The sequence below is a fragment of the Bos grunniens genome, chromosome 6 (assembly GCF_055505025.1).
Source record: "Bos grunniens cultivar Pamir isolate PY7600 chromosome 6, Bosgru_T2T1.0, whole genome shotgun sequence".
NCBI classification, from domain to species: Eukaryota; Metazoa; Chordata; class Mammalia; order Artiodactyla; family Bovidae; genus Bos; species Bos grunniens.
The window spans coordinates 74,590,092-74,607,643 of record NC_141170.1 but is presented as its reverse complement, the minus strand read 5'-3'; the positions used below and the strand labels follow the sequence as shown (position 1 = coordinate 74,607,643).

At 41.5% G+C, this 17,552-nt stretch overlaps 1 protein-coding gene across 6 annotated transcripts in view; it reads right to left on the bottom strand.

The window, feature by feature from the left end:
* Positions 1-17,552, bottom strand: part of PPARGC1A (PPARG coactivator 1 alpha) — a 716,069-nt gene that overhangs the window by 500,390 nt on the left and 198,127 nt on the right. For all 6 annotated transcript variants that reach the window (XM_086406254.1, XM_086406256.1, XM_086406261.1 and 3 more), the window contains exon 2: positions 3,829-3,893. In XM_086406254.1, the coding sequence (XP_086262380.1) occupies positions 3,829-3,842 (14 nt within the window). In that variant the 5' untranslated portion in view covers positions 3,843-3,893. The remainder of the gene's footprint in view (positions 1-3,828; positions 3,894-17,552) is intronic.

Below are 17,552 nucleotides of genomic sequence, written 5' to 3'. Positions count from 1 at the left end.
CTTGTCTAAATATAACCACCTAAAAATAACCCGAAGGGGAAGTGTCTCAGAACCGCCAGAGGAGCCACAGTACACTGTGGAGGACGTGATGTGAAAGAATGATCTGGCCTCCCGAAAACACTGCAGTGCTTTCCAATACCAGCCAGCGGCATATTGGGATGAGGAAACAAAGTCTCCAATTATTGAAATTCCGTAGTGTATTTAATTATGCAATTATCTTATTGTATTAACAAGTGCTAGGGCACAATAGCAATTGCTGAGATTTTTGCAATTTGGAACTGCAGGATTTAGTCTGCCCCTCAGCTGACAACTTCTCATGAGCCTGTCCATTTTTCTGAGATTATGCACATAGTCTTATTTTTTAACTGCTTCATTTGGAAATCAAAAGTAAACCAGACCCCGCTTTATGCCACTCTACTTTTTAAGTATAACCCTGCTACTGACTGAGCATATTTTAAGGGAAAAGATGTGCAAATTCACATCACTTTTGTTTTTCACCAATAACTTTAGGTTCTTTCCTCTTTTGAAATTCAAATAATATAAAATATAAATTTAAAAAGTAGTTATACAAGTTATATATTTTCAGTGATGCAAATACATTCACAATACATTCCTGTTCATCTGCTTAATAAGGACCTATCCCAAAGGGTCAATGTATCAGACTGTAAAACCCAGAGCATTTCACCAAAATATCTAAAATAGGTATGCTATGATATTATCACACACTTCTATTTGCCACCGCCCCATATGTTGGAGAAGGAAATGGCAACCCACTCCAGTGTTCTTGCCTGGAGAATCCCAGGGACGGCAGAGCCTGGTGGGCTGCCGTCTATGGGGTCGCACAGAGTTGGACATGACTGAAGCGACTTAGCAGCAGCAGCAGCATATGAAATGTAATCATGCAAAATTAAACATTCCATACATTTTCTATTCATTCTCTAACACTCTCCTTATACTCCAAAGGCTATCACACTTTCAAGTTTACAGGGACAAAAGGTAAATCACATTTCTTGTTTCCGGAAGCATTCCATGTAATAGGTCTTTTCACTTTGGGGTTTTCATCTAAGTATCAACAGACTCTTTACACATAAAACATAATTAATCCATACCATTGGCTACATCCCTACCCAAATGGGAATCTTCTTTGCTGATATTCCCTCCTGGAAAAGTCATACCTGCATTTTCTCAAGCTAAATTTGGTCCAGACCATAAGGAATGATGTTTCATTTACTTGACCATGACCAGGAGGCATAATCTTATGTAGGAAAACCTGGCCACTTCTCCCAAGTAAGTAATAGCTAAGAACACAAACTCGGGCCCCCAGCTGCCTGGTGTTTGAATCCCAATCTGTAACCATTTAGCTGTGGGACAATGAAGCAAGTCCCCTTTGCTTTCCCGAGCTTCCGTTTTTGCAGTAGGAAAACTAGGATAATCACAATACCTTTCCCATAGCTTTGTCAGGCAGATGAAATGAGTTACTCTATATAAGTCACCTAAAACACAGCCTTGTCCTGCCCAGACGTGACACCTGATACTTTTCAAAGCCGCTGCCCAACAATGACATCACTGGGGTCTCACCATCTTCCTGGGAAGCAGTGGGAGCAGAGGCTATGATGCCCTTTCTACAGGGGAAAAAAGTGAGATTCAGACAGGGTTCCTGGTGGTCAGGACTAGAACCCCTGAACCCAGCCTAGGATTATTTCACTATTTCCCTTTACATTCAGAACACACTGACTCAGTGTCCCAGACAGATCCCTGCTTGTGTTTCTCTGAGGTGGTGGCAGGGCTGGGGAGAGGCTCTTGTTTCAAATCCTTGTTTCTGTTGCCAGGCTCATCTTGAATAGCAAAAGAGCCCCCGATCGGCAGAAGACACATCAACAAGACTGCCTTAATCATGCTTTCTGCTAACGATGAAATGAAAGTTAATTTCATGCCTTGCATTCACAGACAAAAAGGTTCAGAGCTGTTTAAATTCTCTTCAGCCCGATGACAGTTAGTAAACAGGAGGCTTCGTGTTCTAATGCTTGAAATCACCCTTCGTATCTCAATATATTATTTATGCACTCAGCTTAAAATAAACAGCAACTCGCAAGTAGGTGAGTGGTCTCATCCAGGATGAACTTTTTTTTTCACTCTGACAGTTACTTTAAAACATCGGTAAACAACCTTAATTCACTTCTAACGAATTAGTAGGCGACTCCTGCGTCTCCAGGAGGCAAGCAGATTGTATTATTAACCAAAACAACTTTCTCCCTGTCAATCATCTGCACCTCACAGAAGGACGTGGGTTTTGCTGTGCCATTATTCAAACCAAGCCATGGGAGAATGTGATTCCAGACGATTCCTTCCAGGTCATTCTCTTTGATTAGATCTCTTGATTCTGAGATGCAGAAGAGGGCCTGCAGAAGGACTCTCAGTGCGGCTTGTTAAGAAAGACGCAGAGAATAAGAACCTTCCAGTGGGTAAAGAGCTGGGAAGTCAAAGCAGACAAGCTCTGCTTGTGGAGGGAACTGATGCTGACCAAGACCACTTTAAGGGGGACTCAGTAAGTACCACCAAATATTTGAAAAATGGTATCACTTTGGAGTAGGAAGACTGGTTCTTTGTAGGGATGGGTGGTAAAATCAGGACCTGAGCATGCAAGATATGTAGAAGGTGGATTTGGGTTCAACTCAAGAAAGAATGCTCTTACAGAAAAGAGTTGTCTCTTGCAGTAGCAGGTCTGCCTCTGGGGGTGCTCGGGCACCCATTAGATGGAATCCTGAGAACTGGCCAAGAAATCGGACCAGAGATGAAACATGCATGGACCTTTCCAGATATAAGATCTTATAGCCTGTGAATCTCAGGGGAACTCACAAAACAAGCTTCAATAAGCAGTCACAATCCCTTTTCAATTTCTCTCTTTGGAGTTTTTAAAGGGTGATAGCCACTCTTTAAAAATATGTGTGTATATATATGTGTGTATATATATGTGTGTGTGTGTATATATACACAACTATATATACACCATGGATTAAGCTAGGTATGCTGTTGGCCAATCTATAGTTGTTCACACAATGCCAGAGCACTGGTTAACCTCCCAAAATAAAAATATGTCCCATGCAGCAGAAAAAATCAGTCGAAGCAGCTGCTGTAGGATTCTACAGCTTCTGCCTACTCTTGGGCTTTGTAACTTGCAGCCCTCAGCCATTCCGTGGACCACAGGCCTCTCCCAAGTCACCTGGGCTGTCACATGGTCACAAAGGGGTGATCCATTAGCTCACCATTGTAGCTGACCTCCTCCCCCACCTCAAGTATGGAAACACAATATTTAGCAATTTATCTAAGAGATGTCTCCTTCAGTTTAATCATTAACAAAACATCACGGACCTCAGAGAAACGTGCAGTGTCTCCCAGAAACCAATCATTTCTTTGAGATGCAAATGGACTGATCAAAACACAGAGTTAAATGAAAATCAAAAAAAAAAAAAAAGGGAGGGAGAGAGACAGAGATAAGGGAAGAGAAATTTGGATACCTTGCATTCATATCCAGGGTTGATACCAACACTTTTACACAATATGCAGACATGTATTCTTCCAAATTGTCCAGTAAACATGAATTGAATATTTTGGGGGGTTGGTCAGACTTTTGCACATTCAACATATTGACAAACGATTAGAGAGTTCAGTAATGTTAAATTCTTGAAAGGAATTCAGATTCTCAATACTTGGGTGTGAAACTCAGAGTTACTGATTTCCTAATACAGCAAAAACAGACATCTGATATTTATACAATACATAACATACATATGCACAGAACATAACATGACAATAAGGTGTTATACTTACAAAGTACCCTTCATCCATGGGGCTCCAATTTTACCAATATTAGTTCACTGATTTTCGCAAAAAACCTGAAAGGCAGAGGGTAAGTTTGTGTTACCCCCACTTTGCAGATGGGGATATAGAAATGCATTAGGAGAATAAATTATTGGCCTGTTATACTGAGAGAATTCAGTTACGGGAGAACAAGAATTACAATTTTCATCTTCCCTGTCAGAATACAACTTGACCACCTATCTTTTCCTTGGGGACTGATATTTCCCATGTAATTTCCACCACAATCTCAATGTATTAAATACATTTTACCCAGAATAAAATAGTGCAGAATCGTACTTGGTCCAAAGAGCTCAGAGACCAACATTCCTTTAATACCAGAGAAAAGGTTAAAAAAAAAAAAAAAAAAAACTTCCCATATCCAGTTTAAACGAGGAGAAAAAATTTAAATTGACAAAATACAATCATCTAACTAAAATTTGGCCTGAAAATAACGTTACTACAGTTCAGTTTGTTATACACATACTTATGTTCACATGTCAGCATATGGACTTGTCTTTAAAAATTATTCCAAGGAAGTCAGAAGCTTCAGAAATAATCTCATTTAACAACATTTTTAGAAGCGTATATTTTTAACAACCCTTTCTAGGACACCCCATCATTTCTGCCACTCTCAGGCCGTTTATTTGGGCACTGACCAAATAATTAACAATTACTGAGTTCCCACTATATACAAGTTCAGTGCTCCAGGTGGTTTCCTGGAGGACACAAAAATGTGTAGATAATAAGGACTTCATCAAAAAATTTCATCAACAATCATCAAGAAACTTAAAATCTTACAGTTCAAGGATTTGAGTACAGTAACAATCTCTCTGATTTATCTGGAAAGATTCAGTGGTTTTGGACACTCCTGGTGAGTCACAAACACCAGTCCCAGAAGGATAGCTCCTTCAGGCAATGTTTTTCAAAAAGATGAGTTTAGGCTCTGTTTATGAGACAAACTATTTGGTTCATAAAAGCTGTGTCTCCTTAAAAATGTCCGACACACAGACAGAGAAAGAGAAAAATCGTAGGATATTCCTTATATGTGGAATCTAAAAAAAAAGAGAAAAAAGATTCAAATGAACTTGTTTACAAAACAGAAACAGACTCACAGACTTGGAGAACGAACTCATGGTGCGGAGAGGAAGGGACAGTAAGGTAGTTTGGAACTGACACATACACATGGGTAACCAACGAGGTCCTCCTGTCAACCTGGATGGAACGGGAGTTTGGGGGAGAATGGATAGGTGGCCGAACTGCTATGCTGTCCACCTAAAACTATCACAACATTGCTAACTCATCAGGCTCCATTCCCTCCCTGTTCTTTCTCTTTCTCCAGGAATCTTCACGCGGCCTAATGTTATTGATCCATCTCTTAACTTATTTTTCTAATTCTTCTCCCCACCTCCCTTCCGCCACTATAAGCTCCATGAGACTGAGGGACTGCTTTATTCACCACTAAATGAATCCTAAGGTCAAAGGACCCCATAAACACTGGTTGAACAGATGAATCACAGTGCTGAACTGGGTGCTTGGCCTTTCTCCTGTATCTCCTTTTACTCTCTCTGGGATGTTATTATAATTACTAATAAATACATCTCAAAACTGGATCATAATAGATTTTTCCAGCTAAAGGGGAAAAAAATCATTCTCAATGAATTGTTTCTGAAAACTATAATAAATGCCCATTTTATCATTCTCCCTTCTCCTGACTGCTTGAGCACTGGGCCCAAGAGTCAGGTCACCTTGCTCTCCAACCAGCATCACTGTGGGTGGCTCTGTGACCCTGACCTCTTCACCCTCCAGGGCCTTTTGTTTCCCAATGGCAAAATAAGAAATTTTCAGAAGTTTATTTTCAAGCTGCCTTCTTTTCAGGTGACTCAGATGGTAAAAAAAAAAAAAGAAAGAAAGAAAAATCTGCCTGCAATTCAGGAGCCACAGATGTAGGTTCGATCTTTGGGTTGGGACGATCCCCTGAAGGAGGGCATGACAACGCACTCCAGTTTTCTTGCCTGGAGAATTCCATGGACAGAGGAGCCTGGTGGGCTACAGTCCATGTCATCACACAGAGTCGGACATGCTTAGAAACTAACACTTTCACTTTCACTTCTGGTTCGGAAACTATGGAGATCAACATACAAGTGATGGGCCAAATTATATTTTTACATCTTCTGATTTCATACCACTTTCTCAGTAGAAGCTTATCTCGAAGGTAGCAAAGTCATTTCATAGGAAACAAGTAGAAATCCCAGAGGGAAGAATCTACAAGCATGCCAATTTAGGACAAACACCCCAGATATCACAGAAAGCTCATTTCCCCCCAAGATTACACCCCAACATACAACAGACATGCAAAGGAAGATGCCACATCAGCCACTTATGACATCTTGAGTCACAGACACTTCAGTGGGGCCTCTAAACAGACTTCTTATTTACTTGCACATTAAAGAAACTCATACCTTCACCAGTCAGATATTTTTCCCCCAAGCATCTGAACAGCCAAAGAGATTTAGAAGCAATTAACATTCACAAGTAACAGAGCAATCAACAAGGGAATCGCTAATGGGACTGGACAGAATCCAAAAGCAGATATTAGGATAATAGTGAGTCCCTGACCTAGGTTACGGTGTTAATTCTGGAGGGCAGACTCGTGGTACATTTTCAATAGCTTTGTGGGGCTGCTGTCACGGTCACATATGCCTCAACTATATATGGTTCCTAGCCCCCCCCCTCCCCACGACATACTTTTTTTTTTTAACTACTATCGAAAAGAAGGCATTTTTGCATTGTTATAACACAACCTCTAGCATTAATGGTATATATTGAATTCAAGTTTATTTTTAAATTGCCTACCTGACAAAAATGTTAAAATGTCATTTTTCCCCACTTTGGGTCTCTTGACTATCTTCACCTGTTAGCTCTTGTAGCTAGAGGCCACAGAAATAATAGCTATAAATTTCCACCCTGAAGCTTCCCCAGTAACTTTTGCCACTTATTTGCGTGCACATGGGTTTATACAACCCTAGTACACAGAAGGACATGGGTACTCCTATTCCAACCAGCTCTATGCTTGCTTCCTTGTCAGTTTTTCTGACCTGTTTTCATAAATATCACTCCAGAAATCAGCATATACCCATTCCCTTATTTTACTCCACCAGGAAAGTCTCTGGGTAACAGAAAATGTTTCCATTGTCACTCTTCCTGCTCCCATTTTTTAGCTTTCATCTCTCATCACTCAGATCCATCTAAAATGCCAATGCCAAGCAAATCTATCTTTACCTCCCCTAGGACCGCATTCCTGAATCCCTGCCCTGGCTCTCCTTCTCCCTCAGCCTAAAGTGCAAACGGCTCAACCTTCAGAGGTTGGACCTCTCCATGCCCATACATGCCTCTCAATCCTCAATTCCCCTGCCAGCCGTCCTGCAGGGTCATCTTGCCTCACTCATGACCATGACATTCACCTCTAATCACAGGACATCTTCCCTTACATATGGACTCTAGGCCCCAGGCAGGCAGAAAACCCGGTGTATTCCCACTTTTTAGTCTGGATGTAATTAACCACTGCCTAGGATGGTTTACTTTATTCTGTGTGGCCTAAGAAGCTAAATTCCTTCCAAGGTTGGGCTTTTACATTTTTTTGACTAATATAATGTTAGATATGAGTATATAAGCGGATAAACACCATTCATTTTGACAACAATGTTTTTCTGGTAGTTCTATGGCATTCATGCTCTAGCCTACTTCTTTCTCCTACTCTGCTGCTTTGAGCTATGAAAGGGTCCCTTCTTAACAATTCAGTTTTGTTTTTTTTTTCCTTCACCTCCCCACCCCCAACACACATCCATTATGAAAACATATCCCTCTTTAAAGCTTTGGTTTATTCCCTGAGTACAATCAACCACTGATACACAATCTGCCACCGCCAGGCTGTGTGTGCTAAAAGCCTGTTTTGACAAAGATTTTATACAACAGAATCCAAATTAAAGGGAAGTTATCAACAGACCCTACTGAAGAATCCCTCACTTTATCTCCGTGGTAAGTATTTTCATATTCCCAGCGCCAGCCGGGAGACTGGGAGACACAAGCTGCCACTGCACACACACACACACACACACACACACACCCCTCAATCATCGCCTCTCCTCCCCAGCTCCCTCCCCACGCCAAGTAACTGCAGTTGAGATTAAAATGCTTCTGGGGCTGTGGTAATCCAATCAGGGCTGGGCATGCTTCAATCTCTACCACTCAGTGGTCGGAAAACATTTTGGCAAAATGCCTTTCAACTGTACTCTACATTCCGAGTAGGTCTCGTGCTTATTTTTGACTGCTCCACAGAAGTGGAGGTGACCACGGGCCACCCTGCCCAGGGAGCAAGGTTTCACCTGCAGAGTGTCAGAAGCATTCCTGGCATCAAGGAGTGGAGAGAGAGAGAGAGAGAGAGAGTGTGTGTGTGTGTGTGTGTGTGTGTGTGTGACAGAGAGAGACTGTGATGCACCCACCTACAGATGGGGAGCAGGGAACAAGGGGAAATACTACACAGACATGTATTTTTTTAACTTCAAAGATTAGAACCTATTTTTCAACTCTTTGCCCTACCTAAGCACCAACCAAAATATTACCCTCATTCTATATTAGTCAAAGCTTTTCACGGGTCCTTATCCTTTCCAGATCCCTTTGGCTGTTGGATAAAATCTTGAGAGGGGAAAATGGTTTTTAACAGAATTGCAAAGGAGATTAATTATATTGAAACATTTTTCCATCCTGAGTTAAGAAGCCCAGCAGGGTGTGGTTCTAGTGGATAGGAAGTAGAGATGCTGTCTGGATTTTTATTTTTTTAACATGGGATTTCTGCCAAAGACCCTTGCGCTGAGCGAGCAACATGCTGTTGTAGAAAGCAGAAAGTGGTGATTGAATATCCTGTCCCTATGACGGTACACCTTCCTGTACACAGGGTTTGTAAGTGTTTTTGTCTTGCAAATAGCCTACACCCATGAACCCAGAGCCCTTCCATATTTGCTACACTGGATAAAATAGCTAAGAACATAGACTTCCTTTATTTACAGCCTTAAGTAAGTTTTAACTACTCCTGAGAGAGAAGTAGAGAAATAAAGAAAGCAATTTGAAGAGTTTTGGAAGAGTAGAAGTAATGGTAAAAACCTCTATTTAACCATTTATTCTTTCACCAAATATTTACTGAGCACCTTCCCTGAATTCACAGTGGTGAATAAATGACCCACAGAACTTTCCTCCCAGGAGTTTACATCCAAATTTGGGGAGACACCCAAATTTCTTATGTATTTTCTAATACATAAGAAAATGTAAAACAAGTAAGCACATGTCTAGTAGTGATGAATGCTACGAAGAAAAACAAAGCAGAGGAGGCTAGGGAGTGTAAGGACATGAACATATGCTTCATGTAGCATTCATTTCCCCATTTTATGTCACTAAATATTTGTTGCCAAGCTCCTACTATGTTTCAGGCTCTGGAATGCATTCTGGGGAAGCCAGATATATATACATATAGATGGATGAATGGATAGATGGTTGAATGGATAAATAGATATGGATATATACATATATGTATATATATATATACATCACACACTTAATTTTCAGTTATTTGAGTATGAATGGTAAGCAGTCTTCACCAAGAGGGATCTGTGTGTAATGGTGCACTCCGACTACAGCTTCTTTTAAAAAGCAACTGATGAATGCCTCTAATAGGTTCCCAACGTGGGAAGGATGCAGTGGGGTCTATGTCTGCTATGCTGAAGGGTAAGGGCATTGGAAGTATTGAGTGCCCTGGTGCAGGGCCCACAACCATGGTCTTCCCTCAGCTCCGTGACTTACCTCACCGAGTGGCTCTGAACAAGGCACATCACTGCTTTGAGCCTTGGGTCCTCATCTACAAAGTGAGGATCTCAGGTGCTACTGCTATTGCTAAGTCACTTCAGTCGTGTCAGACTCTGTGCAACCCCGTCCCTGGGATTCTCCAGGCAAGAACACTGGAGTGGGTTGCCATTTCCTTCTCCAATGCATCAAAGTGAAAAGTGAAAGTGAAGTCACTCGGTTGTGTCCGACTCTTAGCGACCCCATGGACTGTGGCCTACCAGGCTCCTCGGTCCATGGGATTTTCCAGGCAAGAGTACTGGAGTGGGGTGGATCTCAGGTGCTGTGGGGTTCAAATGCAGTCAGGCAAGAACAGTGGCCAGCACAATGCCTGGAACAAGGGAACTGACAGATGAATCCTTGGCCCCACTCATCACCAGAAATGCAAAAGCCCCCCAGAAAAGGCTGTGCACCCAGAATAAAGATACAGGAACTGCTTTTGCTTGGTTTCTTTGTTTTTTTGACCCAAATAGTTTTAGAGAATATGGCCTGCTTGCATGCTTAGTTGTTCAGTTGTGTCCGACTCTTTGTCACCCTATGGACTATAGCCTGCCAGGATCCTCTGTCCATGGAATTTTCCAGGCAAGAATACTGGAGTGGGTTGCCATTTTCTTCTCCAGGGGATCTTCCCCACCCCAGGATGGAACCAGGGTGTCCTGAATTGCAGGTGGATTCTTTACTGGCTAAGCCAACTGGAAAGCCCTTAGGCAATATTAGATGTTACTTTAAAAAAAAAGTCCACAGTCAATTAAGTTTCAGAAAACAACATGAAAAGAAGCAACATGGGTCTCTTTACTTCAGGTTTTCCTGTTCTGCAATATGTGGATGTGAATCACATAGCTTCAAGCAATATGAACAACAGCATGAGTGTTTCCCAAATTATTTGACCCCAGAACCCTTTGGCAAACCTTACATGACAGTCATCAGCACAGTTGGGAAATGTGGATTTGCTCTAAGAATAAATGAATCAAAAGATATGGAATCTATACCCTCTTTGCCTCTGATGTGGTCTGATAGCTTTCTTTGAAAAGGCAGACTTGGGCATATTTTCTGCAAACTAAGAAAGCTGGTGGCAGTGTTTCCTATCCACTGGACCACAGCATCTTCTCCTTTTCCTAGAAAAGAAGTCATTATTCTGGGACCACAGCACATTTGGGGGAAGTGTTGGCAACATCTGAACAGTTCTCATTCCCTAGGACAGGTAATTCCCCTATTTTCTGCAATAAATGGGCTCTTAAAACTAGTTTTGTTAATTATTCTCTAGAACGCCAAATCCTCTTCTGGCTACACCAGGAGTCCTGCTACTTAAAGTCAGGCCAGGTTTTCTTTATTATCTGAATGCTTCACAGTGAGCATGCATTACTTTCATAAACAGAAAATCAATGCTGGGGGAGAAAAGGAAAGAAATTCTGTAGAGAGGTGCTGATACACCAATGATTAGTCCAAAAATTACCTACTTGAACATGAAGATTTTTATATATGAGGCTTTTCATGAAGATCTTACTTAATGTTGGTACACTTGATAAATCTGAAGCCTGAAGAGATAGGCAAGGAGGAAACTGGAGCCAAGACTCCTCACATGCTTAGAATTCAATCTTGGGAGGAGGGAATCACCTACAATATCTGGCTCTCCAAGGCAAAGAAAGTGGTGGCTGGGCAGGGGGAAAAGTCAGGAGGAGAGCAGTAAGGGAGGGATGGGGAGGGAGAGAGGAGAAGGAAAGGAGGGAGAGAGGGAGGGGAGGAGGGAGGATGAAAGAGAAAGAAAGGAAGGAAGGAAGGACTACAGCGAGAGAGAAAGTAAATGAGAGAAAAATAAAAAGCAAGAGTTGTTGAGAAGCTGCAAGGAGGGGGAGGGGAACACAAACCCACAGATTAAGTTGACCCAAGTCAATACAAAAGGCTTTGTGCAAGGGCTCTGGCATTAATGGGATTTGGATCGCTAAAGCCATGGGAATCAAGTACAGAACATAACCAAGATGCCGGAGTTATTTTTGAAATGGATGTCTTAAGTAATATGAAGCTTAACTAGCAGGGACAGTCACAGCATTTTGCATGACTACTGCCGGCTGCTGGCCAAGCTGGGAACCTGAGCAGACCTATCACCCAATCACCAGCAACCTCTGACTTGGGACAGGGGACACGATCAGCTAGGTGAGCCTTTACCCAGAGGTGAGCATGGAGGAGTTGGGGTGTGTGTTGCCAGGGAGATGCGCTGCTCCTAGAACCTGTCAGTAATGCAAATGTACCTGGCAGGGGACCCGCTGAGCCAGAATCCTGAGGCCCTGGGTTTAGATGGAGTTTTCACTCTTTCAATCAATCTTTCATCCCACGTCTCCAAAGACCATTTGGGGTCTTGAAGATACTGGGAGAGCCAGACAAAGCCCCTGCTCTCAAGGAGCTTGCATTCTCCTGGAAGAGGGGAAGCCAGCAAGGAAACAAGAAATTCTAGGCATTATAGACGTGTGTGTGTGTGTGTGTGTGTGTGTGTGTGTACGCGCGGGTTAGTCTCTCAATCATGTCCGACTCTTCACAACTCGATGGACTGTAGCCCGCTTGGCTCGTCTATCCATGGAATTCTCCAGGCAAGAATACTAGAGTGGATTGCCATACCCTCCACCACGGGATCTTCCCAACCCAAGGATTGAACCCATCCTCTCTTTTGTCTCCCACCTTGGAAGGCAGATTCTTTACCACTGAGCCTCCTGGGAAGCCCATAAGACACATGAAGAAAATCAAAAAGGAAAGAGGAAAAGAGAGAGCTCCCAGGGTGGGAAAGTGTGCTTAGGGAAGACAGCACCACTGGAGAAGAAACATTTAAGTTAAGACTGACTAACAAGGTGGACCCCACCCTGCCAAGCCCTGGGTAAAGCACAGTGAGGAGGAGGGAGCCAGCAAATCTTCCCTCAGACGAGGCCGAGGCCACCGTCACCCCTCCCTTCCAACCAACTCAGCTTTCGGCAATACTAAATTCCAAAGCTCACAGACGTGTTTAATTTTAAAATCTTAAATTGCGTACCGTGCCTGGTAGGAAAATCTATCCCCAAACTTGGGATATTTTTAGAATGGTCCACTTCAGTTTCTTCAAGTACTTTTTTCCCTGTTCAACCAGAAGATCCAAATAGTCCAGGTAACATCAGCCTCCTCTAAATACCTGAAACTGCATTCATCAACCACTTTTTAAAAATTGGATCTTACTTCAAAGCTGAATGACTTGATTACTCCCATAACAGCATACATTACACTGATTACGGGATTATTCACATGCCATTTCGAAGAGGCTGGGCAACATTTCTCCACGTCGCAACCACCAACAAACAGTGGTGAACATGGAAAATGGTATGCTAAGATTCCAATGCCCTCCATGTCCTGATACCATGATAAGAAGACTCTGCACTCTTTAAAAAAAAAAAAAAAAAAAACTGATGCTTTTTAAAAGAGGGAGAGAGGAGGAGTTACTGGGTTGATCAAAAACTTCATTCAGGTTTTTCCATAAGGTGCTATGGAAAAGACCAAGCAAACTTTTTGGCCATCCTGATATTTTAATACAATACAGCTCAGAGAGAATAAAAGAAAAAAGCACCAAAAGAGCCCAAATATGAGGTTGTTTCCAAGATCTGACACACACCAGGCACTCAGTGAACAAACTGTGCCCCTCCCTATATGCTTTGCCCAAGTATACCCTGAGCACAGATTTTTATATCAATAATTTGCCAATAACATATTCATTGGCTCATTTTTTTTTCTGTCAGTCAAGTGCTGTGTTTTCAACCTGCTGGCAATTGATTCAGCTTCATCAATTCATAAGAATGGCTTGGGGTGAGAAGGGGGTGAAGAGGTGGAAGCTTTATAGCCATGATTCACTGCTAATCGATGATTAGCATTTTATGCTCAAGACAATAAAATTCATATTATTTCACATTTTAAAAGTTTTTGAAGGAACACATTAAAAGCTAAAATGAAAACAGGGCATCACAAGTTCAAATAAGCCATTCATTAGACAAAGAAGCATAATTCTACTGAACACTATTTTACTAGCTAATCAACGTGTCATTTTTTTTCTATTGGCATCTACTTACTGTCATATAATTTCCATAAGGGCACCATCTGTATTTATAAAAAGAATTATCTTTGTGGTGATCTTCCAATCTATAAACAATGATGATATTTAACTTTTCTTAAGGGATCAATTTTAGAATTGGGTTAAAGGATTTAGCAGTCTCTTTTTCATGATGAACCTTAAAAGGACTTATTCATACATATCTGTGACGTTATAAGCACTTGAAAAAAAGAAAAAACAACAAAAGGTACTTTTGATTGATTAAAATGTACAGTTCTGGATCTTGCTATGTACATATTTTTAATCTAGCATTATCAGTCACTTCAGTCGCTCAGTCATGTCTGAGTCTTTGTGATCCCATGGACTGCAGCATGCCAGGCTTTCCTGTATATCATCAACTCCTGGAGTTTGTTCAAACTCATGTCCATTGAGTCAGTGATGCCATCCAACCATCTCATCCTCTGTCATCCACTTCTCCCACTTTCAATCTTTCCCACCATCAGGGTCTTTTCCAATGAGTAAGTTCTTCACATCAGGTGGCCAAAGTATTGGAGTTTCAGCTTCAACATCAGCCTTCCAATAAATATTCAGGACTGATTCCCATTAGGATTGACTCGTTTGATCTCCTTGCAGTCCAAGGGATTCTCAAGAGTCTTCTCCAACACCACAGTTCAAAAGCATTAACTCCTCGGCACTCAGCTTTCATTTTAGTCCAACTCTCACATCCATACATGACTACTGAAAATACCATAGCTTTGACTAGATGGACCTTTGTCAGCAAAGTACTGTCTCTGTTTTTTAATATGCTGTCTAGCGTGGTCATAGCTTTTCTTCCAAAGAGCAAGCATCTTTTAATTTCATGACTGCTATCACCATCTGCAGTGATTTTGGAGCCCAAGAAAATAAAGTCTATCACTGTTTCCACTGTTTCCCCATCTATTTGCCAAGAAGTGATGGGATTGGATGCCATAATCTTCAATTTTTGAATGTTGAGTTTTAAGCCAGCTTTTTCACTCTCCTCTTTCACTTTCATCAAAAGGCTCTTGAGCTCCTCCTCACTTTCTGCCATAAAGGTGGTGTCATCTGCATATCTGAGGTTATTGATATTTCTCCAAGAAATCTTGATTCCAGTTTGTGCTTCATCCAGCCCAGCATTTCACATGATGTACTCTACATAGAAGTTAAATAAGCAGGGTGACAATATACAGCCTTGATATACTCCTTTCCCAATTTAGAACCAGTCAGTTGTTCCATGTCTGGTTCTAACTGTTGCTTCTTGACCTGCATACAGATTTCACAGGAGGCAGGTAAAGTGGTCTGGTATTCCCATCTCTTGAAGTATTTTCCACAGTTTGTTGCAATCCACACAAAGGCTTTGGCATAGTCAATAAAGCAGAAGTAGGTGCTTTTCTGGAACTGTCTTGCTCTTTCAATGATCCAGCAGATGTTGGAAATTTGATCTCTGGATCCTCTGACTTTTCTAAATCCAGCCTGAACATCTGGAAGTTAATGGTTCACGTACTATTGAAGCCTGGCTTGGAGAATTTTGAGCATTACTTTGCTAGCATGAGAGATGAGTGCAATTGTGCGGTAGTTTGAGCATTCTTTGGCATTGCCTTTCTTTGGGATTGGAATGAAAATGGACCTTTTCCATTCCTGGGGCCATTTCTGAGTTTTCAAAATTTGCTGGCATATTGAGTGCAGCACTTTCACAGCATCATCTTTTAGGATTTGAAATAGCTCAACTGGAATTCCATTACCTCCACTAGCTTTGTTTGTAGTGATGCTTCCTAAAGCCCACTTGACTTCACATCCCAGGATGTCTGGCTCTAGGGCAGTGATCATACTATCATGGTTATCTAGGTCATTAACATCTTTTTTGTACAGTTCTTCTGTATATTATTGCCACCTCTTCTTAATATCTTGTTTCTGTTAGGTCCATACCATGTCTGTCTTTATTGTGTTCCTCTTTGCATGAAATGTTCCCTTAGTATCTCTAATTTTCTTGAAGTGATCTCTAGTCTTTCCCATTCTATTGTTTTCCTCCATCTCTTTGCATTGATTGCTGAGGAAGGCTTTCTTATCTCTTCTTGCTATTCTTCGGAACTCTGCATTCAGATGGATATATCGTTCCTTCTCTCCTTTGCCTTTCACTTCTTGTCTTTTCTCAGCTATTTGTAAGGCCCCCTCAGACAATCATTTTACCTTTTGCATTTCTTTTTCTTGGGTTTGGTCTTGATCACTGCCTCCTGTACAACATCACAAATCTTGTCAGTTCACCTTGAAAACTAACCTGCCCTTTCAAGCATTATAGGTCCTTACTATATAAAATCCAATAAAACAATCATAAACAAAATATTTTCTGTTTTCCATTTTGGCTGAAAGGGCAAGTTAATTTTCAAGGTGAACTGATTTTGTGTTCCATGCTCAGACAGAACCCTGTATCTACCAAGGTCACTGCTTTGAGCTGGATCAGCATCCAGCCAACTCACTCAGTTATGACACATGATCAGACTCTGCCGTGTCCAGTTCTTAATGCTAGCCTTGCAAGGGCAAGTCACTGGCTTAGAGATGGCCAAGGGAATGGCCAGTCAAGCTGGTGGGGATGAGCCAGCAAACCCCTCAAGCCTGATGGACTAGAAACTCATAATAGAAGCCCTTCTGTTGGATACAGGTATCATAGATAAGACAAGAAAACATGGATGCAAGGAGAGATTTGTTTAAAGAGTTTCTATAGCTATCAAGCCACCTGGCTTCCCAGGTGGCTCAGTGGTAAAGAATCCTCCTGCAATGCAGGAGACCCAGGTTTGATCCCTGGGTCGGGAAGATCCCCTAGAGGAGGGCATGGTAACCCCTCCAGTATTCTTGCCTGGAGAATTCCATGGACAGAGGAGCCTGGCAGGCTACAATCCATAGGGTCGCAAAGAGTCAGACACAATTTAAGTGACTGAGCATGCACATGGCTATGAAGTAGGACCTCAGAGAGAAAAGTTTTTGGTTTTACAAAGGTACATTACTTCAGCTTTGAGTCAATATAAAGAGCAAGATTCAGTTTTAGAGAATCAATCAAAGACAAAAGTCTCACTCTTGGTTAAGATGCAATTTTCTCCACTAATAATCAATTACTTTGTAAGTTTAATAAACAAGATTTAGAAGGATTATGATTAAAAATCTATAGGACATACTGAACAACAAAATAAAAAGACAAAACACAAACTAATACTTATACTTCATTGATTGATTCCTTAATTTGTTTGAGTTCATGGATTTCCACCAAATATCAAGGACTGTATTAAGTATCTGGCATAGTGAACAAACCTGGGGAAGGAAATGGCAACCACTCCAGTATTCCAGCCTGGAAAATCCCATTCACAGAGGAGCTACAGTCCATAGGGCCACAAAGAGTAGGATGCTCCTGAGCACGTGCATGCACAGCAAAGTATAGTGAACAAAATAGACACAGTCTCTGCCCTATCGGAGCTCACTGTCTTTTTTAAAAAGTATGTGTGAATGAGTAACTGAGTGGAAATTCACCAATCATATTAGTGATTTAATTAAGATATGTAACTACTCCATTTCCTCTCTCTAATATAGTTTTATTGTTTTTAAAATCTGAAACATTTCTTTTAAATAATTTGCCTATGTCCTGCATTGCAGGTCCATTCTTTACCAGCTGAGCCACAAGGGAAGCCCAAGAATACTGGAGTGGGCAGCCAGTATTTCCTGGGTCAGGAAGATCTGCTGGAGA